The sequence below is a fragment of the Nycticebus coucang genome, chromosome 18 (assembly GCF_027406575.1).
Source record: "Nycticebus coucang isolate mNycCou1 chromosome 18, mNycCou1.pri, whole genome shotgun sequence".
Classification (NCBI taxonomy): domain Eukaryota; kingdom Metazoa; phylum Chordata; class Mammalia; order Primates; family Lorisidae; genus Nycticebus; species Nycticebus coucang.
In genome coordinates, this window is record NC_069797.1 from 40,427,695 (window position 1) to 40,454,476 (window position 26,782).

General features: G+C 36.8%; 1 protein-coding gene across 4 annotated transcripts in view; it reads right to left on the reverse strand.

The window, feature by feature from the left end:
* USP32 (ubiquitin specific peptidase 32) overlaps nucleotides 1-26,782 on the reverse strand; it is a 216,031-nt gene that overhangs the window by 139,501 nt on the left and 49,748 nt on the right. For 3 of the 4 annotated variants that reach the window (XM_053570185.1, XM_053570184.1, XM_053570186.1), the window contains exon 2: nucleotides 16,181-16,308. In XM_053570185.1, coding sequence (XP_053426160.1) covers nucleotides 16,181-16,308 — 128 coding nt within the window. Of the gene's footprint in view, nucleotides 1-6,021; nucleotides 6,054-16,180; nucleotides 16,309-26,782 lie in introns of those variants that run through there. The other variant, XM_053570187.1, reaches the window with a different exon arrangement.

Below are 26,782 nucleotides of genomic sequence, written 5' to 3' on the forward strand. Positions count from 1 at the left end.
TATTCCTTTTATATGAAATTTCCAGAACAAAGAAATCTATAGACAGAAAGTAGATTAGTATATTAGTTAACCTAAAGCTGAGGTAGAAGGGGATGGAAAAAAGTGGGGTGACTATTAAAGGGTAAAAGGTTTCTTATTGGAGTGATGAAAGTGATGTGGTAATAGGTACATAACTCTATGAACATACCGACAGCCATTGAATTTTACACTTTAAATTGAATTATGTAACATGTAAAATATATCTTAGTAAAAGCCGTTAGGAAAAAGCTTTTAAGAAAAAACACAATTTCTTTAAAAGTAATAGCCTGATACAAATGGCAAAGTTGGTTAAATACACTTTTCTAAAGACTGCTCCTATAAGCCTTTTCATTTCTCATCTAAAAGTTTTAAAAGTTGCTTGGCACCCATAGCTCAATGATTAGGATACCGGCCACATGCACTGTGGCTGGCAGGTTCAAACCCAGCCCAAGCCTGCTAAAATTTTTGAAAGTCAAATGTAACAACACAAAAGAAAAGATGGGAAAAGTAATTCAAAATGAACCTTAAGACGTGAAGTATTATATGACAATATTGTCTTCTATAAAATATCTTCTATAAAACATTCCTATAGCTTCTGCCATTTGGAAATAAAAAATTGTTCTTCAGAGCTAAAATACCAGCAAAGTTACCACCCTATATAAAATAACTAAAGCAAACTACTTTACTTAGTTTGCTTTAACAGAAGTGGGGAAGGGAAGGAGAAGAAATAGTCAAAAGATGGTTTATATATACAAAGGGACAGCTAGATCAGAAAAATAAGTTCTACTTTTCTCCACCACTACAGTGACTATTATTAGCAATAATTTATTGTATATTTTTCAAATAGCTAGAAGAGCAGACTTTAAATATGCCCAACACAAAGAAATGATAAATGTGTTGAGGTAATGAATATGCTAGTTACTAGAATTTGATCATTACACATTGAATACACATATAGGAATAATACAATGTACCCTATACATATGTATATGTTAATAAAAATAATGATAAAAGCAAAAAGCAGGGCAGTGCCTGTGGCTCAAAGGAGTAGGGTGCTGGCCCATATACCGGAGGTGGCAGGTTCAAACCCAGTCCCAGCCAAAAACTGCAAAAAAAAAAAAAAAAGTAAAAAACAAACTTTAATTTAAAACAGAAAAGGTTAAATATATTTTCAAGATAAAAACATGTTAGTTGCTTCATCTTCTTGGTATATTTTATTTGTCCTACAATTCTTATTTATTTCACATAAGAATTATCCCAAGGATTCTCTAGGGCTCTGTCAGGTATATATCCCACAGAGCTATTGATTATCATATATCTAGGCATGAGCCCACAGCATAAAATGTAAGAGTTAGAAAGTAAGTTTTCATTACTTTTCTCCCTTGCCCAAATCCAAAAGCAAAGGAGCTTTGTCTAAACAAAATATCCAGAATATTTCTGAATATTACCTATTTGTACCTGACAAACTATCAGACCAGTAACTAATTCCTGGATTGAGTCCACAAACCAGATTACCACTCCTGTTTGTCTGAGGTAACTTCCTGCTGCCACCACAGAGAATAAATCCTGAGATTCAGTCTCTACCCTGAAGATACCTTATCTATTTAAACTTATTCAAATATATAACTATAAAGACAGAGCACAAACTACAATATCAGAGGGGCATACCCCCTCAATTAGCTTTACACTGGTTTAAAATAACTCCCTTTTCACTTACTAGCTTCCTTTAAAGCATATGTTTTTCCCTTCTCTCTTATTAAGAGACAGTCTTGTTCTGTTACCCAAGCTTTAGTGTAGGAGCACAATCATAGTGCACTGCAACCTCCAACTCCGCGGCTCAAGTGATCTTCTTGCCTTATATAGTAGCTGGGACTACAGGCACATTTCACCGTGCCCTTTTTTTTTTTTTTGGTAGAGATGCAGTCTTGCCCTGTTGCCCAAGCTGGTCTCAAACTCTCAGGCTCAAGAAATACTCCCACATCGGATTCCCATAGTGCTGGGATTATAGGTATGAGCCACCACACCCAGCTCTTTGTCCCTCCTTAATAGCTAATGTATTCCCATCCCCAGGTAGAAGGTGAATTCTCCTCAGACCACAATAGACCTGAAAAGGCTTCAAGTTCAAACAATAAGTTTAAAAAGGCTTCAAGTTCAAACAGTAAGTTTAAAGTCAAAATTACTCTCCTTAAAGTTAGTATCCCTGAATTCTGCATATGAAGACTTCCTGGGTAGCTCTTTCTTTGCTGTTCTATACCTTAATCCATGATCTTAAAATTGGCCTCCTTGTCCTCACAACTGGCCTCCTCTCGCCTGTCTTTATTCTACTTCCCTATCTATATTTTCTCAGAAGCTAAATTATCCGGGATCTGTTATTCTCAGTAATGCCATTGTAGTATCTCCTGGTTTTAACCTCAGTTTTCTAGAAGCTTAATTTAACCCATAACTTCAAAGCACTAGGGAGAAGGCAGAGTTCCCAATTTATCATTTGACATTCTTTTTACTATCCCAACTTTCCCAGCCTAACCCAGCCCTCCACCCTTCTCTCCAGGCAGGTCTCCAAGTCAGTAGAATATTTATCTACCTCTTCTAATTTCAGTCAAGCTGGTCATATACCCAAATTCCTACACCAATTTTGGTCAAAGTTTTAGAGGTTCTTTTGCCTCAGAACTTAACAGATTTGGAAAAGATGATAAAATAAATAATAAAGTTAGAACCAAAATACAAATATCCTAACAAAGACTGAAAAAGAAACAAATAGTCAACTTTCAAGCTCATTTTCCTCAAAAGTGGGAAGCATTCTTCCTGAAAAATTCAAAAGGTATATCTAATTTAATATTTCAGAAGTTTTTATGGAATAATTGAAGTAAATAACCTGCACATATTTAAAGTGTACAACTGATCAATTTTGTCATATGAATGTTAACAGTGAAACCATTACCACAATCAAGAAAACAAACACTTCTATCACCACAATAGTTTCGTCATGTACCTCTGTAATCTATCCCTTCCCTTTCTTCCCGCACCAACACCAGCACCAGTCTCTAGCTTCCTTTCATGATATATTAGTCTGTACTCTCTAGAATTTTGTATGAATGGAATCTTAAGCATTATGCTGTTTATGCTTCTTTCATTTAGCATAATGATTCTGAGATAAATCCATGTTGCAACATTTATCTTCCTTTTTATCACTGAGCCATCTAACATAATTCTACAAAGAAGTTAAAAAAAATCCTCATTATGAAAACACAATACAGCGGCACCTGTGGCTCAAAGGAGTAGAGTGCCGACCCCATATACCGAAGGTGGCAGGTTCAAACCCAGCCCCAGTCAAAAACTGCAAAAAAAAGAAAAAGAAAACACATTACTGTATTTATAGTGAAAGGAACATATATTTTTATTTTAAAAGAGAGCATGTCGGGCGGCACCTGTGGCTCAGTGAGTGGGGCGCCGGCCCCATATGCCGAGGGTGGTGGGTTCAAGCCCGGCCCCAGCCAAACTGCAACAAAAAAATAGCCGGGCGTTGTGGCGGGCGCCTGTAGCCCCAGCTGCTCTGGAGGCTGAGGCAAGAGAATCACGTAAGCCCAAGAGTTAGAGGTTGCTGTGAGCCATGTGACGCCATGGCACTCTACCCGAGGGCAGTACAGTGAGACTCTGTCTCTACGAAAAAAAAAAAAAGAGCATGTCAAGCTGAGCGCAGTGACTCACACCTATAATCTTAGCACTCTGGGAGGCCAAGGCAGGTAGATTGCTTAAACTCAGGAGTTCAAGAGCAGCCTGAGCAAGATGAAGACTCCATCTCTACTAAAAAGGAAAATTAGCTGGGCATAGTGGCACATGACTGTAGTCCCAGCTATGTGGGAAACTGAGGTATAAGGATCACTTGAGCCCAGGAGTTTGAGGTTGCTGTGAGCTACAAGGACACCACAGCGCTCAATCCCAGGGAGGGGCAGAGAGAGAGAGAGAGACAGACGGTCTCAAAAAATAAATAAATAAACAAATCAGTAAATAAATAAATAGCATATCATAGAAAGCCTACCCCAAGAGGTAAAAATTGTTTCGATTATTATCATTTTTGAAGAAAAATAAGAATAAAGACTTTGAGTACAGATACAATGGGCACTATGTACACTATGTGGGTGATGGTTACACTAAAAAAGCCTAGACTTTACCACTATGCAATAGGTAGGTAACAAAACTGTACTTGTTCCCCTAAATTTATACAAATAATTTAAAAAAATCAAACTAAAATTTTTAAAAATACGTTAATTACCATTATCCTTGAACAATGCAGGAGCTAGAAGTATGAACCCCCTCTACAATCAAAAATACACATATAACTTTGACTCCCAGAAGACCTAGCCTACTACTGACCAAAAGCCTTACCAACAACATAAACAGCCTATCAACAGATATTTTGTAGGTTATACGTATTATATAATGGTTAATGGTTATCTAGCTTTGTATTCTTACAACGGTTATAATGGTTAATGGTATCTAGCTTTGTATTCTTACGAAAAAGTAATTCACAACAAAGAAAATGTGGTAAAGAAAATCATAAGGAAGAAAAAATACATTTACGGTGCTATATTGCATTTAACCAAACTGTAGTTTACATTGTCTGTTTAGAAGATGAATCATTTGCTGGTAGTGGCAGGCAATCGCAGCTGCAGACCTCAATCTATTGGTACACATCAAGCAATTCAACTTTTTCTTATAATCTGATGATTTTTTTCTGCTTGTTAGGAGCACTTCCAGCATCACAAAAGACATTTCACATAGGTCCCATGGCATTTAGTACAGTATTGCACTAAACACAATAAAAATTACTTGAGGATCACGAGAAATCACTTTTTACTATGATATGCAGTTTACTAGAAAGATGAACCTCTTACACAGAAATGACTGGTGTTACATGGCATTTTAAGGCATATTCCCAACACTTGAGCTAAACAAAATAGCAGTAAGTGGCTATAAAATCATTATAGTAATACAGTTAATTGTATGCAGTTACAATTTAATATTACATATTTACATTTGTTTATATTTCTTTCAAGTGAAGAATGGTGCCATGTACAGTCAGTAAGTGTGTAAGTTTTGATAAATTTTAACTTTTCATAATAGATTTGTATATATTTTATGGTGCTAAATGATAGAACAGAATAGTACTATTTACATTTTATGCATTCGTAACATACCTAATTTTTCATAATTTTAGGCTACATGGTTTATCTGCATTTTTTCAAATTGTTGCAAACATTCAAAAGACTTTTCAATGTATTTATAGAAAAAAATCTGTGTTTAAGTGAACCCTCACAATTCAAACCCATGTTGTTAAAAGGTTAATGGTATCTAGCTTTAGCAGCTAAAAATACAGAGCAAGATTTCTTTTAATTAATACTCATAGATTAATTTTTTAAGTGCATATTGTTCAGAATTTATATGGGAGAAAATATAGTCATCAGTTTCACTGTATATGTTGGAACTCATTTATTATATGCTATTTTTTGAGGTCATTTAATTTATTCATTCACAAAAAATCATAGACATTTTACAACAAATATCCAGTTTATATAATAGGAATAAATGAATGACTTTCACTAAAGGAAAGTACTGCAAAAAAGGATAGACTATACTAAAGAATTCCTTTTTAGTTATACAACATAAACATTTTCAACAAATAATTTGCTATCCTACACTAGTTTGCATGAATATAGAAAGGAACATTGCTTTTTCTTAATGTCATTTATTTCCTAAAAAATCTCAAAATTGACTGAAATGTTCCTAAACTGTGATTATAAAATTTGGATTTACTTATATTGTATATATCTGTACTTAAAGCTATAATATAGATACTATGTAGTATTAGTCATATAATGACTGACAATTATTAAAAGACCATTATTTTTCATAATGACATATTTGGGATAATGCTTCAGATCTTCAGAAAGGGGGCTCTAGAATTTTCTTATAATTTAAAAGAGAAATGGTTAGGAAAAGGCTTACCCTAAAGCTGTAAGCATAAATGACTCTGAGTACAAATTCTTTCCTCTTCCTATTTTCAATCAGCTGCTCAGAAACAATAAAGCATCAAGGAATTACATTTAGAAGTACAATAAGAAGGATTTTCAGTTTATCACTTAAAGACAAAAATACAGTAATTCAGAAAGTACAACTATACTTTACAACTCTTCTCTCTATATTTTACTCAAATATTGAATATATAACTCATATACTCAAAGATAATAGTCCTAAAAGATAGTAATTACCATTTAAGGCACAACACAAAAACCGTTTCATTTCTACTATAAATAAAAACTTACTAGATAAGTACTCAATGAAATATAGCTACATTCATACCACTTATAAGCATGTGGCGGGGAAGGAGAAGGAAAAGGATAAAAATCCAGAAGTCTCCCCTCCAATTTCAGCAAGTATTAGTTACTTTTATATGAAATTCACAACTTCTATAGTCAAACTTAGCTAAATTTTATCAGGTAAAATTTTGGTAGAGTTTTTTTTTTGTTTTTTTTTTTGCAGTTTTTGGCCAGGGCTGGGTTTGAACCCACCACCTCTGGCACATGGGGCTCCTTTGAGCCACAGGCGCCGCCCTTTGGTAGAGTTTTTAACTGCCAATTATAAATTAAATCAACCTTATTTACCTTATAGTACCAATTAAGGGCAGATGGATGTTATTGGGACTGACCTGAAAAGGATCCCAATTATTTCTGTCATTTACTTACTACATCAGTCATGGCAGCAATTCAGCTAATACACCAAGGATTCAAAATAAGTGATTATACATAAGTTATTTTCTATAAGATAAGTGAATAACTTCTTTGGCATTTGGCATACTACTTAGAATATTCATAATTTACATAATGCTTTTAATGTAATGTTTTATACAAGGAGTTCAATAGTTTCATTATGTTTAATGATATGTCAGCTCTTATACTATAAACTCTTTCAATAGCTTATGAAGCTGTTCAAAAATCACTCCAGATCAAAACCTGGCAGTTAAGGACCATCAAGACATTTTTTTAAAAGCTCATACATGTTTACAAGAAGAATGATATACTCTGTTGTATTACTGTAATCTCACAGAACCCTTGGTATTTTTGTCCTCCCTCACAAAAAGAAATACCAAAAACAATGAAATTTAAGAACTAGCATGAGTGTTATACTGTGAACAAAAAGAGATGCAGTCAATGTAAAGACTAATTAATGTTTTATAAATTAGTTACAGAGAAACATTTCAAACCGGTATCCTCCTGGACATTTTCCTGTCAGCTATAATGTCAAAATCATGATTAAAATGTTAGCTGCTTTTCTCTACATGTTAGTTATTTTATATTACATCAGTGTTCAATAGCATCAAGAGCTAACAATGAATGACTAGAGTTATCAAGAAAGGTGTTAGTGCATAAAGCTAGTAAGTCCGACATGAAGAAACTGCATCAATAATACAGATTGGGCAGCACCTGTGGCTCAGTGAGTAGGGCGCTGGCCCCATATACTGAGAGTGGTGGGTTTGAACCGGCCCCTGTCAAACTGTGACAACAAAAAAATAGCCAGAAGTTGTGACAGGCGCCTATAGTCCCACCTACTCGGGAGGCTGAGGCAAGAGAATCACCTAAGCCCAAGAGCTGGAGGTTGTTGTGAGCTGTGACACCACAGCACTCTACCGAGGGTGACAAAGTGAGACTCTGTCTCTAAAAAAAATAATAATAATAAAATAATAACAATAATGCAGATCAACTAACATCGAAAAAAGAAAACTATCACTTTTCTGTGACAGTCTCTCTAAACCTAAACCACCTAATTAATGCAGCCCCTCCACCCTGAAGCACCTAATGTAATACAACATTACTTCAGCATAAATTGATTACATCAATGGGAAAATATCCTACTGACCAGCTATTCACTTTCACATGTTGATCACTATGTCTATAAACACTACAGGCTACTCAAGATGGTGTTTACTTAAAAATGTCCAGTTTTCAATTTAGAAGAAGATTGCAAAGTTAACTTTAGGAGTATGGTCTCCTGGTTACTGTCTTGGTAATTCTTTTAATAAGGTTTTGCAAAATAATATACTTACTAAAAAGACAGCATCACTAAATTAAATATTCACTAAATTTATACTGTATGCATAGCTCTCTGGGGCTTATTTTTCCATAAAGTCTGTCCATCAAGAATCATAATTTAAATAAGATTTCTATGAATAAATAGTGAATGGGCCATTATTTAATAAAACGTACACTACATAACTATAGATACAGGCTTCAATGCCTTGTAAGAGTTTAAGATAAGAGAAAAACAATGGGGCAGCGCCTGTGGCTCAGTGAGTAGGGCGCCGGCCCCATATGCCGAGGGTGGCGGGTTCAAACCCAGCCCCGGCCAAACTGCAACAAAAAAATAGCCGGGCGTTGTGGTGGGCGCCTGTAGTCCCAGCTACTCGGGAGGCTGAGGCAAGAGAATCGCTTAAGCCCAAGAGCTGGAGGTTGCTGTGAGCCGTGTGACGCCACGGCACTCTACCCGAGGGCGGTACAGTGAGACTCTGTCTCTACAAAAAAAAAAAAAAAAAAAAAAAAAGAGAAAAACAATGTTGGTTAAATTTGTCAGAGGCAGCTTTATAGAGGAAGGTACAGTATTATACTTCCCAGTCATCCACAATTGAAATCACTCCTGATAGGGATTTAAGACTTTCCAGTTAAAAGAAATAGCTATTAGGTAGTTACTATAAATTTACTTGTCAAACCCATTTTTTACACGGTAAAAAGCACTTTTCTTTTTATTTATTTAAGATAGAGTCTCACTCACTTTGTCACCCTTGATAGAGTACTGAGGTGTCATAGCTCACAGCAACCTCAAACTCTTGGGCTCCAGCAATCCTCTTAACCTCAGTCCCCCAAGTAGTTGGGATTACAGGTGCCTGCCACAATGCCCTGCTCTTCCTAGAGATTCCTCACTCTTGCTCAGGCTGGTCTCGATCTCGTGAACCAGTGAGCTCAAGTGATCTGCCTGCCTAAGCCTCCCAGGCACCTCCCAGGGTGCCAGGATTACAGGAGTTACCCACCACCTGGCCTTGAAAAGCACTTTAAATGAATGTGAGAAAAGAAAACAATTACGAATTAAAACCACATGGAAATATTTTGTCACAAAATTTATTTGGGGGATGTTGAGAAGAAAAAAAACACTGGATTAAGACTTAATGGCCTTGCTTCAGCAAAAGCTTACTTTTACATTTTTCATTTATTTTCTATTTGCTTTGTTTATTCAATCTCCTCAAATTCTATCCATTTAATATACTTTATACATGGGTACTATTATAAGATCAGAAGTGCATCAAAATATTAATTACAATAACAATCCTCAAAACTGTGTACTGCCATGAGTTCTTACATGTATTCCTCATCCAATATAGTCCCTGGAAAATAGAGAAATAGTCTTAGAATTTATGATGCAAGTCTTCAGATAAAGTAAAAAATAGGAGTTCAGTTCAATCCTAGATAAATTTCTGTTGCTTGAAAAATATAAAACTATCATCTTCTAGAAAATAATGTAGAAACTGACATTGCTTAATATATTCTAAAGTTATTGCCTATATAAGTTCCTGATCCTTTTGAGCTAGTCTCCAAAATAGCTTTCCTTAATCTTGAAAAATACGTTATTTTACTATAAAGAAAAACACTTATTAGCTAGAGGATAATAAAGTTCTTTCCATGTACAGTTGGCAGCTTGCATAGTCCTACAGCTTTCTTTACACAAATACTGACACTAAATGCTATTGTGCCTCAAAACATTAATTTTAGAGTTTTAAAATTAGAGTAGGTAACCCTCTTTACCCAAACTCTGTAAAATTGTAAGAACTCAGAAGTGTTCTATAGTGACCCTTCTTTAGCTTCACAATTAATTGCCTTGTTTATAAATTTCATCATTTAACTTAGATCTCCTTGCAGCTGTGGATACAGATAGATCTTCCATTCTATAAGTCTATCTACTCACTAAAACTCAATTCAGGCTTCAAAACTACCTGCCCAGAGCTATAGTTCCATTGTATTTAACCTGTACCACTTCCCCTTTAGCAAAAAACTCAGTATTCTTAAAGTATAGATCATACCCATAAATCCACTCCCTTTCACAAATATACACAAAAGCTGATAAAAGTCTTTCCACTGACATGCTTATCTTGAATAAATGCTCTAAATCCAAAATGTTCTAAATCCATCATAAACTCATTTTTTATGAATGCTGAAACTGTTCCAGAACTTAGTTTAATGGGATTCACGGATCCTTTGTGATTAGTGTATTAGAAAACTATAAAGATACCCTTTCCTGAAAAAATACCTGATATTAATTAAAGATAGAAGTACTTAATTCTTTGATACTTTACAACTCACATGATAGACTGAATATTCTTTCTTTTTAATTTATTTATTTTTATTGTTAAATCATAGCTGTGTACATTAGTGCAATCAAGGGGTACAATGTGCGGGTTTCATATACAATCTGAAATATTCTCATCAAACTGTTCAACGTAGCCTTCATGGCATTTTCTTAGTTACTATACACAGGCATTTGTATTCTGCATTTAGTAAGTTTCGCCTATACCCATTAGACTGAATATTCTAGTCAATATCCACATGCTAACAGTATCCTTCCTCACGTAAAATAAGACTATATCAATAATAGGGCAAAAGTTCATCATTATCATTAAACGCACTTATAAAAAAAATTACATTTGTATTTAATACTATACTAGAGTTTATGCAAAAAAGTGTTAACTGGGCCAGGCACAGTGGCTCACGCCTATAATCCTAGCAGTCTGGGAGGCCAAGATGGGTGGACTGCCTGAGCTCAGGATTTCAGAGACCAGCCTGCGCAAGAGCGGGACCCTACTTCTACTAAAAATACAAAAACTAGCCAGGCGTGGTAACACAGGTCTGTACTCCCAGCTACTTGGGAGGCTGAGACAAGAAGATCACTTGAGCCTAGAATTTGGGGTAGCTGTGAGCTATGATACCTTGGTAGTCTACCCTAGGTGACAGAGTGAAACTCTGTCTCAAAAAAAAAGAAAAGAAAAAGAAAAAAAAAGTGCAGTGTTTACTTAATAATCATTATTATGTTATCAGACATTATATAAATTGATTCATGTGTCCATTTTATTTTAAACAAACAGTAAGCTTTTTTCCCACTTATGAGGCCATTTCAACCTAAAAGCTCAGAATCAAAGATCAAAATAGAAGTAGGGGAAGGAAATAAGGAATAAGAAACCACACATGAGGAGACATCAACAAAAAAAACTACATGAAACCTACATGAAAAATCAGAACAGATCAATTTTCCAAAATGTAGCTACCATAGAATAAGATCCCAACAATAAAGAAATTATAGAAATGACAAAACTGAATTTTAGAGGATGGATGGGAAAAAAATGAAGAGAAATAAAGGGTAAGTGGAAAACCAATAAGAGGAAATCCAAAAATTGACCCAAGAATTTCTTGAAAGACAAGACAAAGTTTCCAAGAATATGGACAAAATTAGAAAGATGTAACAGAGTTTAAAAAAATGAAGGAGTAATTCAGGGAGTTTCAAAATGTAGTAGAAAGTTTCAGCAACAGATTAAATCAGAACTTGAAGACAAGACTCTCAAACTTATCCAGTCACTTAAAGAGGCATAAAAGATCAGAGTAATAGCAGAATAATCTCTTAAATAGGCAGTCTTCCTTCCTTTCTTTGGGATGCCACACCATTCACTTACTCCTTTTCTCTCCCCTCATCTTCCCTTCTCTTATTCCCTGCTCTCTGTTCTCTTCTCTCTCTTTCTCATCTGTTCCCCCTACTCTCTTCCCTCTCTCTAATATAAAATAAACTTAAATTTTTATATTCTAAAAACAAAACAAAAAAAGACTCTCTTAGAATTATGAGACTACATGAAGCATAAAAACATAGAAATTATAGGTATCCCTGAAGGAGAAGAAGAAAATCCTAAAGGCATGGAAGCTCTAGTTGATGATATCATAACTGAAAACCTTCCAAGCATTACTAAGGATTCAGACATTCACCTACTAGATGGATAGCAAACCCGAAGCTGGCTCAATTCAAACAAAGCATCTCCTAGACACATAGTAATTAACCTGGCCAAAGTCAAAATGAAAGAGAAAATTCTGCAACCAGCCAGGCATAAACAGCATCTTACCTACAAGGACAAACCCATCAAGTTGACATCTGACTTAGCTGAAACTTCACAACCTAGAAAGGAGTGGGCTCCCACCTTCAATCGTCTCAGACAAAACAGTTGTTAGCCTAGGATTCTGTATCTTGCAAGACTATGTTTCATGTTTGAAAGATTTGAGAAATCAAATATTTTACTGACAAGCAAGCATTGTAGAAACTGGCCACTATAAGACCAGCTCTGCAGGACCACCAGCAAAGTAAAGACAACCAGAAACTAAAGGATAAAACCTAGCTTCCACAAGGACCCAAATGATAAAACAAGGCAACAGACCTCCACCCAAGTCAAATACTAATCCACCCTGCATATCAATTCTCTCAATAAACATGAATGGCTTGAATTCTCCCCTAAAGAGGCACGGGCTACCTGACTGGATATAAAAGTACAAGCCAAGTACCTGTTGTCTTCAGAAAACACATCCAACCTATAAGGACAAAACAAGCCTTGGGGTGAAGGGTTGTAATTATTTCAGGCAAATCAGAAAAAAGCAGAAGTCACAATCCTATTTGCAGATACAACTGGCTTTAAAGCAACAAAAGAAAGACAAAGATGGACACTATTGATCAAGGAACCAATACAACAAGAATACATTTCAATCCTAAATATTTATGTACCCAACTTAAATGCTCCCAGATATATAAAAATGAACTCCACTTGGTCTGAACAATATGATAACCTACAATATGCCGTAATATCTAGGGACTTCAACACCCTACTGACAGAACAGGACAGATCATCCAAGCAGACACTAAAGAAATGATGGACTTAAACATGATTCTAGAACAAATGGGCTTAACAGGTATCCAGAACATTTCTTCTCATTGGCTCATGGCTCACTCTCCAAAACTGATTACATCCTAGGACACAAATCACACCTCAACAAATTTTTTCTTCTCTCACATCAAAGAAAACAAATTTAAAAGAATAGAAATTATACCTTGTATCTTTATGGACCACAATGGAATAAAAGTAAAACTCAATTACAACAGAAACCTTCACCCCCACACAAAATCATGGAAACTGAACAATCTTTTGCTAAACAACAGTTGGGTCAAGGAGGAGATAAAGAGGGAAATCATTATATTCCCTGCATTAAATGACAATAAAACCGCAAGCTATCAACACCTATGAATACTGCAAAAGCAGTCCTAAGAAGGAAATTTATCAAATTAAATGCCGACATCCAGAAAACAGAAAGCACAAATCAACAATCTAATAAATCATCTCAAGGAACTGGAAAAGAAAGAACAATCCAATCCCAAACCTAGCTGAGAAGTTCCAGACCAAAGATAAAAGATTATTCCGAGATGCAAGATAAAAGGAAAATGGAGTCCCAGTTCTGTGCAATCAATATGGCTTTTATTCCACCTGAGTGCATGTGGGATGAAATTCCTGATTGGGATATGCCGGGTGGGAATTTTCAAGGGTCAGAGAGGTCCATTCACTATTTCCTGGGAGGGACATATACTCAGCCCTTTCTGGGCAGGTCAGTTGTACCTGGGCCGGTGGGTGGAAAAGGGTAAGAGAGACAGGGATTGGTCCATTCACTATTTCCTGGGAGGGACATATACTTGGTCCTTCCTGGGTGGGCTAGTTTTACCTGGGTAGGTCAGTAATCTGATTCTATCGCTAGCAAAGGAAAAGAAATAACCAAAATTAGATCAGAACTAAATGAAATCAAGAACGAAAGAACTATTTAGAAGATTAATAAAACAAAAACTTTGTTCTTGGGCAGCGCCTGTGGCTCAAAGAGTAAGGCGCCGGTCCCATATGCCGGAGGTGGCGGGTTCAAACCCAGCCCCAGCCAAAAACCACAAAAAAAAAAACAAAAAACTTTGTTCTTTGAAAAGGTAAATAAAATTGATAAACTCTTGGCCAGATTAGCTAGAAACAGAAAAGCAAGATCTCTAAAAAGCTCAATTAGCAATGAAAAAGGGAATGTAACAACAGACACCACAGAGATATAAAAGATCATCACTAAATACTACAAAAATCTCTATGCCCAGAAATTTAAAAACAAGGAGGAAAATGGACCAATTTCTGGAATGACAGTACTTCCCTAGACTCTTCCAGGAAGAAACAGAACTCTTGAACAGACCAATATCAAGCACTGTAATTGTAACAACTATAAAAAAAGCTTCCAATAAAAAAAGTCCTGGACCGGGCGGTGCCTGTGGCTCAGTGAGTAGGGCGCCGGACCTATATGCCGAGGGTGTCGGGTTCAAACCTAGCCCCGGCCAAACTGCAACAAAAAAATAGCCGGGCGTTGTGGCGGGCGCCTGTAGTCCCAGCTGCTCAGGAGGCTGAGGCAAGAGAATCGCGTAAGCCCAAGAGTTAGAGGTTGCTGTGAGCCGTGTGACGCCACGGCACTCTACCCAAGGGCGGTACAGTGAGACTCAGTCACTACAAAAAAAAAAAAAAAAAAAAAAGTCCTGGACCAGATAATTTCACACCAGAATTCTACCAGACTTTCAAAGAGCTCTTACCTAGAATGCAAAACCTCTTCCAAAACATTGAAAAGGATGGAATTCTCCCCAACTCTTCCTATGAAGCAACTATCACCCTGATACCAAAACCAGAAAAGAACACAACAACAACAACAAAAAGAAAACTACAGACCAATTTCATTCATGAATATTGATGCAAAAGTACTCAACAAAATCTTACCAAACAGAATTTAGCTACACATCAAAAAAATAATTCCTCATGACCAAGTGGTCTTAATCCCTGGGATGCAATTTGCACAAATCCATAAATATAATACACCACATAAACAAAAGTAAAATCAAGGAGCATATGATCCTCTCAATAGAGGCAGGAAAAGCATTTGACAAAATTCACCAAGCTTTTTTGATAAGAACATTAAGAAAATTGGCACAGATGGGTCATTTCTTAAATTGATAGAAGCCATCTAAGACAAACCCACAGTCAATGTCATATTAAATGGAGAAAAACTGAAAGCATTTCTGCTTAGAACTAGAACCAAACAAGGAGGGCCGCTGCTATTCAACATAGTGCTGGAAGTTCTAGCCAATGCATTCGGGTAATACAAGGAAATCAAGTGTATCCAAATGAGGATAGAGGAGATCAAATTATCATTCTTTCCTAATAATATGATCTTATACTTAGAAAATGCCAAGGACTCAACCATGAGACTCCTAGAAGTCAAGATATATAGCAATATCTCAGGATATAAAATCAATGTTCACAAATCAGTAGCCTTTATATATGCTGATAGCAAACAAGCTGAAAATCAAATCCAAGATATAATACCCTTCACAGTAGCACAGAAAATGGAAAACCTTGGGATATACTTAATGAAGGAGGTAAAGGATCTCTACGGAGAGAACTATGAACACCGAAAAAAAGAAATAACAGAGGATATTAACAGATGGAAGAACATACCATGCTCATGACTGGGAAGAATAAATGTTGTTAAAATATCTATACTACTCAAAGTAATCTATAGATTCAATGCAATCCCCATTAAGATTCCAATATCATGCACTGAAAATCTTGAAAAATATTGAGAATCTTAAAGAATACATTTTACTTTAGAAAATTAATTAGGTTTTACTATATAGAAAGTTTTTCTTTAACATAAAATTTATAAAACATAATTGCAAGATAAAAATTTTATGTCAGAGAGATGAAGTTTGTAAGAAGAAATCAATCATACAAATGGTCCCATGATTATAATCAGTAACAGTTAAAGCTCAAAAGTACCAAAGAACAGTTACAGCACTGTGGTACTCCCATTTGGCCTCTAAGAATACAGCCATGTTAACATCTAAAACAAGACCTGTTTACCTACTCAGCAAGAAAAGTAACTGCCGGGAAAATTAAACCTGTTAATTTTAGGAGACCTCTCAAGAATTTAGGCTGGTAGATAACTATCTCAAAGGAAAATCAAGGAATAAAGATTACCTCAGCAACTTTTGGAGGCACTCCATCCCCAAGCACTTCTCTGATAAAGCAGTGCTGGCCCATGTAATATGAGAGTCCACATGTCCTCTTGAAAGCATCCTTTAGTCGTTTCAGCTCTATATCTGTAACTGCAATTCAAAAATAGAAGATAAGTAAGAAATCAGAAGAAAAGGAATTTTTCCTAAGAAAAATTGGCAAATATTACTTCTCTTTCAGATAAGTAAAACAAATATAATGAAATGTGGTCATAATTCTAATATTTTTATATCTAATTTAGAAAGCATGAAAATTCTTGACCTTCTATTTTCAAAAGACAAAACATTAAAATATGCATGCAAATTTTAGGCAGGAGCAAGGAGCAATAAATGTTTCAAATCAGCAGGTAAGCGAAATATCACTGGATTCCGGCATTAATGTTTTCAGCAACAATACATTTTTTTTCCTTTTTTTAAACTTTTTTTTTTGTGGGGGGGGGATTCATTGAGAATAGCAATACATTTTCTTTGTAATAAAAATTACATTATTTGTGGCTAGGGCACCAGTCACATACACCAGGCTGGCAGGTTCGAATCCGGCCTGGGCCTGTGAAACAACAATGACAACTGAAACAACAATAACAACAAAAAGATAGCTGGGCATTGTGCCAGGGGCCTATAGTCCCAGCTACTTGGGGAGGCTAAGGCAAGAAAATTACTTCAGTCCTAGAGTTTGAGGTTGCTGTGAGCTGCAACACCACAGCACCCTACTGAGGACAACATAGTGAAATAGTGAAGCTCTACCTCCCCTGCCCACCCCCCCAAATTATATTATTTGTATTTCTTAAAAATGTATCTATCCTGGCTCGGCACCTGTAGCTCAAGTGACTAGAGTGCCAGCAACATACACTGGAGATGGTGGGTTCAAACCCAGCCTGAGCCTGCCAAACAACAATGACAACTATAACCAAAAAATGGCTGGGCGTTGTGGCGGGCACCTATAATCCCAGCTACTCTCTCTCTCTATATATATATATATAGATATATATATAGAGAGAGAGAAATATAAAATCCATGTGGAAGATAGTCCCCAAGTTTAGCTTATATTTTGTCATCATTTACAAATAAAATAGTTTATAAACAGATGATACTAAAACCTAAAATTTTAGATAGCCATTATCAAAAACAAAAACATTACTGAGCCATTACTTTATTTTAGGCATTGAAGACTTTTCTTTTTTCACTATATAGAACAATTGCTATCTACAAGGACAGAGAAATAAATACCCTTTAATGTGATCAGTACAATCACAAAGGAAGCACATAAACTGTTGATATATGCTGGAACAAACAGAGAAGGCTTCTGGATGGAGAGAAGTTTTACATTAAATTTTAAAGGCCAAACCAAGTAAAATCAATAATGGTATGCCTGGCAGAGGTTATACTTTGTTTCAGAGTACAATGATGGAAAGAGATGTACGGTATGTTACTAGAGCAAAATAAGCAATGCAGGAAGTAGTAAAGGATAAACTCAGAAGCAGTGAGACCAAGTTACAGTGACTATTCTGTTCTAAGGAAGGGATACAGTAAGATCCAATTCAGATATAAACTCTAGGCAGACATGAAACAAGACATAGATATAATTCATATAGCTCACTCTACCAATAATGCAGAAAACACATCAAACCTGGACGCAGAAATTACTACTACAAATCAAAGGGAGCTAAATTTGGGGAATATACAGAAGGAAACATCAATGGAACCTGAAGCCTGAGAGCAGAAGCAATCTACAATAATGTTCAAGTTTCTATACTGGAAAACCTGAAGGATGGTATTTATCATGTAGACAAGGAATATGAGAAAGAGAGTAAGTCAGGAGAAAAAGATGAAAAACTCTTTTAAGGACATATTAAATGTAAGAAATCTTGGGATGATGCATTAGGTTTTTATACTACATCCTAATGAGTATAAAGCTTAAGAGAGGTTTTATAAGAGTCATCAGTATATAGCTAATTAAATTGTAAGAAGCACAATGACATGTACAAAACTGGATGAAACCAATGTTTGCAGTGCCTAAAAAGCAGGGAAATAAAGAAAATAAAGAGGAAAAAAATTGATAATAGCCAGAAGGAGAAATAGAAGCGTATAGTCACCAAAGGCCAGGAAGAAGGGACTGATCAACTTAAGGCAGAAAGGACTAGCAAGATAAAGAGTAAACAGCGCATGTCACATATCTAATCATTCAATGGTTGTGGTAAGGAGGATGCATGGTCCAACAACATGTACAGCACTGATAAAACAAACTAATTCTTAAATAAGTAGGTAGAGACCAAGTGTGAATATTAGGTGCTTCATTCGCTAAAAATTGGACTCACAGTATTAAGATCACCAATAAATAATTTTATTTTCTTTTAGAATGTGAAAGTGAACAATAGGCAAAAACATGATCTCATAAATTATAGTCACAGAGGAGACAACTTAAACTGCTGAAACATCTATTTCTTCAAGATCCCTAATTTTGATTAATGCCTTTACTAAAAAGTTACGTTGCTCATGGTCTAGTGGAAGAGACAAGAAAATCAACCATTAGAATGTAACATGGTAATCTATACTATTGGTTACAGATTATTTAAAGGATTGATTGGTTATGTTTTCAAAAATAGTAAACTAATGAATAATGAACTTACGTATAATGGAGGGAAATTTAAATATGAAATAAGCTTTTTAAAAGCATTTTTATGAGCAATGTCCATCAACAGAGTACAGATTAAATAAGTTACTGTATGTACTGAAAACAGAATATCAGACTCACACTAAAATATTGTCACAGATGCACGTTTACTGAAAATAAATGGCATATTTTATTCAAAATAAACAGACTAACACTGACTAACATTTAGTTAATTTATAGATAAGGAGTAAATACAAATGTTCATTGTATAGTGAAACTCTGAAAATTTTTTAAATAAAAAGTTGGGCAAAACAGAAAATAGAATAGAATCAAAGCTAGTAAGTAAGTTTTCAAGTAGGAAAGCATAATATTAATGTAGTTATTTCAGTATTATAAAGAAAAGGTGATTTCACAAAAAAAAAAGGAAAACTGAACTCTTTTCTTATAGTCTCTTCTCTCTCTCTCTTTCACCCCCTCCCCTCAAAAAGTCACAGTGAGAACAAAAGAGGATATAAACTCACAAGAACAAAGAGAATAGATAGGAGAGAAATGAGATCCTAAAAGGCAGTCAGAATTTTTTTCAGGTAAACATTTAGTATGTGGAAGAGTGGTCACTGGCCTAAGAAATCAAAGAAACTTGAAACTAAGCACCAGCAGTTGAGAAATGCAAATAAGAAGCAAACTAACTTACCCTATCCATACCCTCAAAAAGGCTCAGGAATCAATAGTACCAATTAAAAAGGCAAGTAGGGGAGGCGGAGCAAGATGGCAGCCGAGTAACAGCTTCCTTGCATCTGGGCACCGTGAGTCTGGGGACATAGGACTCCAGGCATCTCTGGCTGGTGGGATGTGCCTATCATCACCCCTGAGAGGATAAGGGAGTCAGCGAGAGACTTCTGGACCCCAAGAGGAGGATTAAAACAGTGGAAAAACGGCAAGTGGTCGCGTGTGTTCAATCCGTCTAAACCCGCCCGCAACTGTAAGTTCAGTAGCAGCGAGACTGCAAACCAGAAAGGCCTTACTTGTGAACTGTTTTGGTGTCTTTGGACTTGGCACTCAGCTGAACTGCCTTGGGGAGAGCCTGAGCGGGAGTGCAGAGAACTTTGGCCTTTGTCTAGGGCCCCAGTCTGAGCCGCTGAGCCAGACAGAGCTAATAGTGTTTGGCTCTGGGTCACAGGCAGACATTGTGAGCGAATAGCCCCGGCAAGCTCCGCCCTCAGGGTCGCAGAGCTGGAATTGGGTGGGAGCTGGTAACCCAGCGACCAAGCAGCCTAACGGCGGGGTCTGAGCCGCCTTGCAGCCCTAACCCTCGGGCAGAGGGAGACCAGTTTTGACATACAGGTCCACAGGCACGAGAACTTAAAAGAGCAAGAGGAAGTGAAAGGAAAATTAGGGCAAGGAAACAGATAAAAGAAATCACCCATGAGGAAGAATCAGCAGAAAACTCCAGGCAACATGAAGAACCAGTCCAGAACAACCCCGCAAAGGGACCATGAGGTAGCTACTGCAGAGGATTCCACCTATACAGAAATGTTAGGAATGACAGAAAGGGAATTTAGAATACACATGTTGAAAACAATGAAAGAAATGATGGAAACAATGAAGGAAACTGCTAATAAAGTGGAAAATAACCAAAAGGAAATCCAAAAACAGAATCAAATAAGAGATGAACGATATGAAGAATATAAAAAGGACATAGCAGAGCTGAAGGAAATTAAACAGTCAATCAGGGAACTTAAAGATGCAATGGAAAGTATCAGCAACAGGTTAGACCATGCAGAAGAAAGAATTTCAGAGGTAGAAGACAAAGTTTTTGAGATAACTCAGATAGTAAAAGAGGCAGAAAAGAAGAGAGAGAAAGCAGAACGTTCACTGTCAGAATTATGGGACTTTATGAAGCGTTCCAACATACGAGTTATAGGAATTCCAGAAGGGGAAGAAGAATGCCCCAGAGGAATGAAAGCCATACTAGAGAATATTATAAAAGAAAATTTCCCACATATCACCAAAGATTCTGACACACTGCTTTCAGAGGGCTATCGGACCCCAGGTCGCCTCAACTCTAACCGAGCTTCTCCAAGACACATTGTGATGAACCTGTCCAAAGTCAAGACAAAGAAAAGATTCTGCAAGTTGCCAGGAGTAAGCGCCAGTTGACCTACAGGGGCAAATCCATCAGAGTGACCGCAGACTTCTCTAATGAAACTTTCCAAGCAAGAAGACAATGGTCATCTACCTTTAATCTATTTAAACAGAACAATTTCCAGCCCAGAATTCTGTACCCTGCTAAGCTAAGCTTCAAAATTGACGGAGAAATCAAATCATTTACGGATATACAAACATTGAGGAAATTCGCCACAACAAGACCAGCTCTACAGGAAATACTTCAACCTGTTCTGCACACTGACCACCACAATGGATCAGCAGCAAAGTAAGAACTCAGAAATTAAAGGACAGAACCTAACCTCCACACTGATGCAAAAGATAAAACTAAGCAATGGACTCTCACAAAATAAGACGAATAGAATACTACCGCACTTATCAATTATCTCAAAGACAATTTTTCAGGCAAGTGGAATTCAGAAGAAAAGAGGAGTTGCAATCTTATTTTCAGATACATGTGGATTTAAAGCAACTAAAGTCAAAAAAGACAAAGATGGTCACTTTATATTGGTCAAGGGAAAAATACAACAAGAAGACATTTCAATTCTAAATATCTATGCACCCAATTTAAATGCTCCCAGATTCTTGAAACAGACCTTACTCAGTCTGAGCAATATGATATCTGATAATACCATAATAACAGGGGACCTTAACACTCCTCTTACAGAGCTGGACAGATCCTCTAAACAGAAATTAAACAAGGATATAAGAGACTTAAATGAGACCCTAGAACAACTGTGCTTGACAGACGCATATAGAACACTCCATCCCAAAGATAAAGAATATACATTCTTCTCATCACCCCATGGAACATTCTCCAAAATTGATCATATCCTGGGACACAAAACAAATATCAACAGAATCAAAAGAATTGAAATTTTACCTTGTATCTTCTCAGACCATAAGGCACTAAAGGTGGAACTCAAGTCTAACAAAAATGCTCGACCCCACCCAAAGGCATGGAAATTAAACAATCTTCTGTTGAATAACAGATGGGTGCAGGAAGAAATAAAACAGGAAATCATTAACTTTCTTGAGCATAACAACAATGAAGACACAAGCTACCAAAACCTGTGGGATACTGCAAAAGCAGTTTTGAGAGGAAAATTCATCGCTTTAGATGCCTACATTCGAAAAACAGAAAGAGAGCACATCAACAATCTCACAAGAGATCTTATGGAATTGGAAAAAGAAGAACAATCTAAGCCTAAACTCAGTAGAAGAAAAGAAATATCCAAAATCAAATCAGAGATCAATGAAATTGAAAACAAAAGAATCATTCAGAAAATTAATGAAACAAGGAGTTGGTTTTTTGAAAAAATAAATAAAATAGATAAACCATTGGCCAGACTAACTAGAAATAGAAAAGTAAAATCTCTAGTAACCTCAATCAGAAACGATAAAGGGGAAATAACAACTGATCCCACAGAGATACAAGAGATCATCTCTGAATACTACCAGAAACTCTATGCCCAGAAATTTGACAATGTGAAGGAAATGGATCAATATTTGGAATCACACCCTCTCCCTAGACTCAGCCAGGAAGAAATAGAGCTCCTGAACAGACCAATTTCAAGCACTGAGATCAAAGAAACAATAAAAAATCTTCCAACCAAAAAATGCCCTGGTCCAGATGGCTTCACTCCAGAATTCTATCAAACCTTCAAGGAAGAGCTTATTCCTGTACTGCAGAAATTATTCCAAAAAATTGAGGAAGGAGGAATCTTCCCCAACACATTCTATGAAGCAAACATCACCCTGATACCAAAACCAGGAAAAGACCCAAACAAAAAGGAGAATTTCAGACCAATCTCACTCATGAATATAGACGCAAAAATTCTCAACAAAATCCTAGCCAATAGATTACAGCTTATCATCAAAAAAGTCATTCATCATGATCAAGTAGGCTTCATCCCAGGGATGCAAGGCTGGTTTAACATACGCAAGTCTATAAACGTTACCCACCATATTAACAGAGGCAAAAATAAAGATCACATGATCCTCTCAATAGATGCAGAAAGAGCATTTGATAAAATCCAGCATCCTTTTCTAATTAGAACACTGAAGAGTATAGGCATAGGTGGCACATTTCTAAAACTGATTGAAGCTATCTATGACAAACCCACAGCCAATATTTTACTGAATGGAGTAAAACTGAAAGCTTTTCCTCTTAGAACTGGAAACAGACAAGGTTGTCCTCTGTCACCTTTACTATTCAACGTAGTGCTGGAAGTTCTAGCCAATACAATTAGGCAAGACAAGGAAATAAAGGGAATCCAAATGGGAGCAGAGGAGGTCAAACTCTTCCTCTTTGTTGACATGATCTTATACTTAGAGAACCCCAAAGACTCAACCACAAGACTCCTAGAAGTCATCAAAAAATACAGTAATGTTTCAGGATATAAAATCAATGTCCACAAGTCAGTAGCCTTTGTGTACACCAATAACAGTCAAGATGAGAAGCTAATTAAGGACACAACTCCCTTCACCATAGTTTCAAAGGAAATGAAATACCTAGGGGTATACCTGACGAAGGAGGTGAAGGACCTCTATAAAGAAAACTATGAAATCCTCAGAAAGGAAATAGCAGAGGATATTAACAAATGGAAGAACATACCATGCTCATGGATGGGAAGAATCAACATTGTTAAAATGTCTATACTTCCCAAAGCAATCTACCTATTCAATGCCATTCCTATCAAAATACCAACATCATACTTTCAAGATTTGGAAAAAATGATTCTGCGTTTTGTGTGGAACCGGAAAAAACCCCGTATAGCTAAGGCAGTTCTCTGTAACAAAAATAAAGCTGGGGGCATCAGCATACCAGATTTTAGTCTGTACTACAAAGCCATAGTGCTCAAGACAGCATGGTACTGGCACAAAAACAGAGACATAGACACTTGGAATCGAATTGAACACCAAGAAATGAAACTAACATCTTACAACCACCTAATCTTCGATAAACCAAACAAGAACTTACCTTGGGGGAAAGACTCCCTATTCAATAAATGGTGTTGGGAGAACTGGATGTCTACATGTAAAAGACTGAAACTGGACCCACACCTTTCCCCACTCACAAAAATTGATTCAAGATGGATAAAGGACTTAAACTTAAGGCATGAAACAATAAAAATCCTCCAAGAAAGCATAGGAAAAACACTGGAAGATATTGGCCTGGGGAAAGACTTCATGAAGAAGACTGCCATGGCAATTGCAACAACAACAACAAAAATAAACAAATGGGACTTCATTAAACTGAAAAGCTTCTGTACAGCTAAGGAGACAATAACCAAAGCAAAGAGACAACCTACACAATGGGAAAGGATATTTGCATATTTTCAATCAGACAAAAGCTTGATAACTAGGATCTATAGAGAACTCAAATTAATCCACATGAAAAAAGCCAACAATCCCTTATATCAATGGGCAAGAGACATGAATAGAACTTTCTCTAAAGATGACAGACAAATGGCTAACAAACACATGAAAAGATGTTCATCATCTCTATATATTAGAGAAATGCAAATCAAAACAACCCTGAGATATCATCTAACCCCAGCAAGAATGGCCCACATCACAAAATCTCAAAACTGCAGATGCTGGCGTGGATGTGGAGAGAAGGGAACACTTTTACACTGCTGGTGGGACTGCAAACTAGTACAACCTTTCTGGAAGGAAGTATGGAGAAACCTCAAAGCACTCAAGCTAGACCTCCCATTTGATCCTGCAATCCCATTACTGGGCATCTACCCAGAAGGAAAGAAATCCTTTTATCATAAGGACACTTGTACTAGACTGTTTATTGCAGCTCAATTTACAATCGCCAAAATGTGGAAACAGCCTAAATGCCCACCAACCCAGGAATGGATTAACAAGCTGTGGTATATGTATACCATGGAATACTATTCAGCCATTAAAAAAAATGGAGACTTTACATCCTTCGTATTAACCTGGATGGATGTGGAAGACATTATTCTTAGTAAAGCATCACAAGAATGGAGAAGCATGAATCCTATGTACTCAATTTTGATATGAGGACAATTAATGACAATTATGGTTATGGGGGGGAAAACAGAAAGAGGGAGGGAGGGAGGTGGGTGGGGCCTTGGTGTGTGTCACACTTTATGGGGGCAAGACATGATTGCAAGAGGGACTTTACCTAACAATTGCAACCAGTGTAACCTGGCTTATTGTACCCTCAATGAATCCCCAACAATAAAAAAAAAAAAAAAAGAAATCATCCTGAGCAACATAGCAAGACATCTCGACAATAATTTATTTTAAAAAAACTAATCAGATGTGATATTCACAGGTAGCTTCCAAGCCTAAAACAGGAGGATCTCTTGTACCCAGGAATTTGAGGTTGCAGTGAGGTATAATGATGCTAGGGTACTCTAACCCGGGCAACAGAGTAAGCCCCTGTCAATCAATTAATAAAATCTAAGGATGGGTACGCAGGGTAATTATACATATTCATTATCTATAGTTCTGATAACTTTGGGAGGTCAAAGCTAGAGAATCACTTGAGCCAGGAGTTCAAGACCACACTGGGCAACAAAGCAAGACCTCAACTCAAGAAAAAATGCTATAAGACTACTAGAAAACACAATGCAGAAAATCTTTCTGACTTTGACCTTGGAGCAGGCAACAATTTCTTAGGTCACAAAAAGTAGGTGGCAGGTTCGAACCCAGCTCAGGCCAGCTAAACAATGACAACTGCAACAAAAAAAATAGCTGGGTGTTGTGGTGGCACCTGTAGTTGTAATAATAACTAGCACAGAAAGCAGAACCTGGAATTTACTCAAAGTGATAATTTTCCCAGAAAGTGTTAAGTATATACTTTTTGTTTCCCTTGCGATCAGAAATAGCCAATGAAATGTAAAACCTAGACTTAGAGAAAAAAAGGCGAGGAGAGGGGATTGTGACCTACTTCTTCACAAAGAACTTCAGTTATCTGAGATTTATCCAAAAAAAAAAATTAAAAAGGAAGGAAGGATAAGAGGAAGAGAAGGTGAAAGGAAGAAAAAAGAGTAGAGGGACAGAAGAAGGAATGGGAAAGGTACTCCAGGCAAAAGAATAAAAATTAAGGCAGCATTGAGTGACTCCCTGATCTGAAATTATCTAGACTAGGCTATTCTTCCTGAGAGTTAAATGAAAAATTTCTCCTTTCCCATAGACAATCTGACTTCCATAACGAAGAATGACTTAACAAGGGAATGAACATGCTGTCCCTGGGAAAGAAATCAAAGATAAAACAGACCTAATGTTATTGTTTTACCATTGGTTTTTACAAAAAGGAGAAGAGAGGGCGGCGCCTGTGGATCAGTCAGTAGGGCGCCGGCCCCATATACCGAGGGTGGCGGGTTCAAACCCGACCCCGGCCAAACTGCAACCAAAAAATAGCCGGGCGTTGTGGCGGGCGCCTGTAGTCCCAGCTACTCGGGAGGCTGAGACAGGAGAATCGCTTAGGCCCAGGAGTTGGAGGTTGCTGTGAGCTGCGTGAGGGCACGGCACTCTACCGAGGGCCATAAAGTGAGACTCTGTCTCTACAAAAAAAAAAAGGAGAGAAGGCATAATCTACAAAAAAAAAAAAAAAAATCCAATTACAAAAATCCTTTTCCTTTTTTTTTTTCAATCTTGTCATTGTAGTCACACCTCAAACTCCTAAGCTAAAGCAATCAAGAGTAGCTGAGACTACAGGCATGTGCCACTAAACCTGGCTAGTTTTTCTATTTTTAGTAGAGACTAGGTCTCACTCTTGCTCAGGCTGGTCTCCAATTCCTGAGCTCA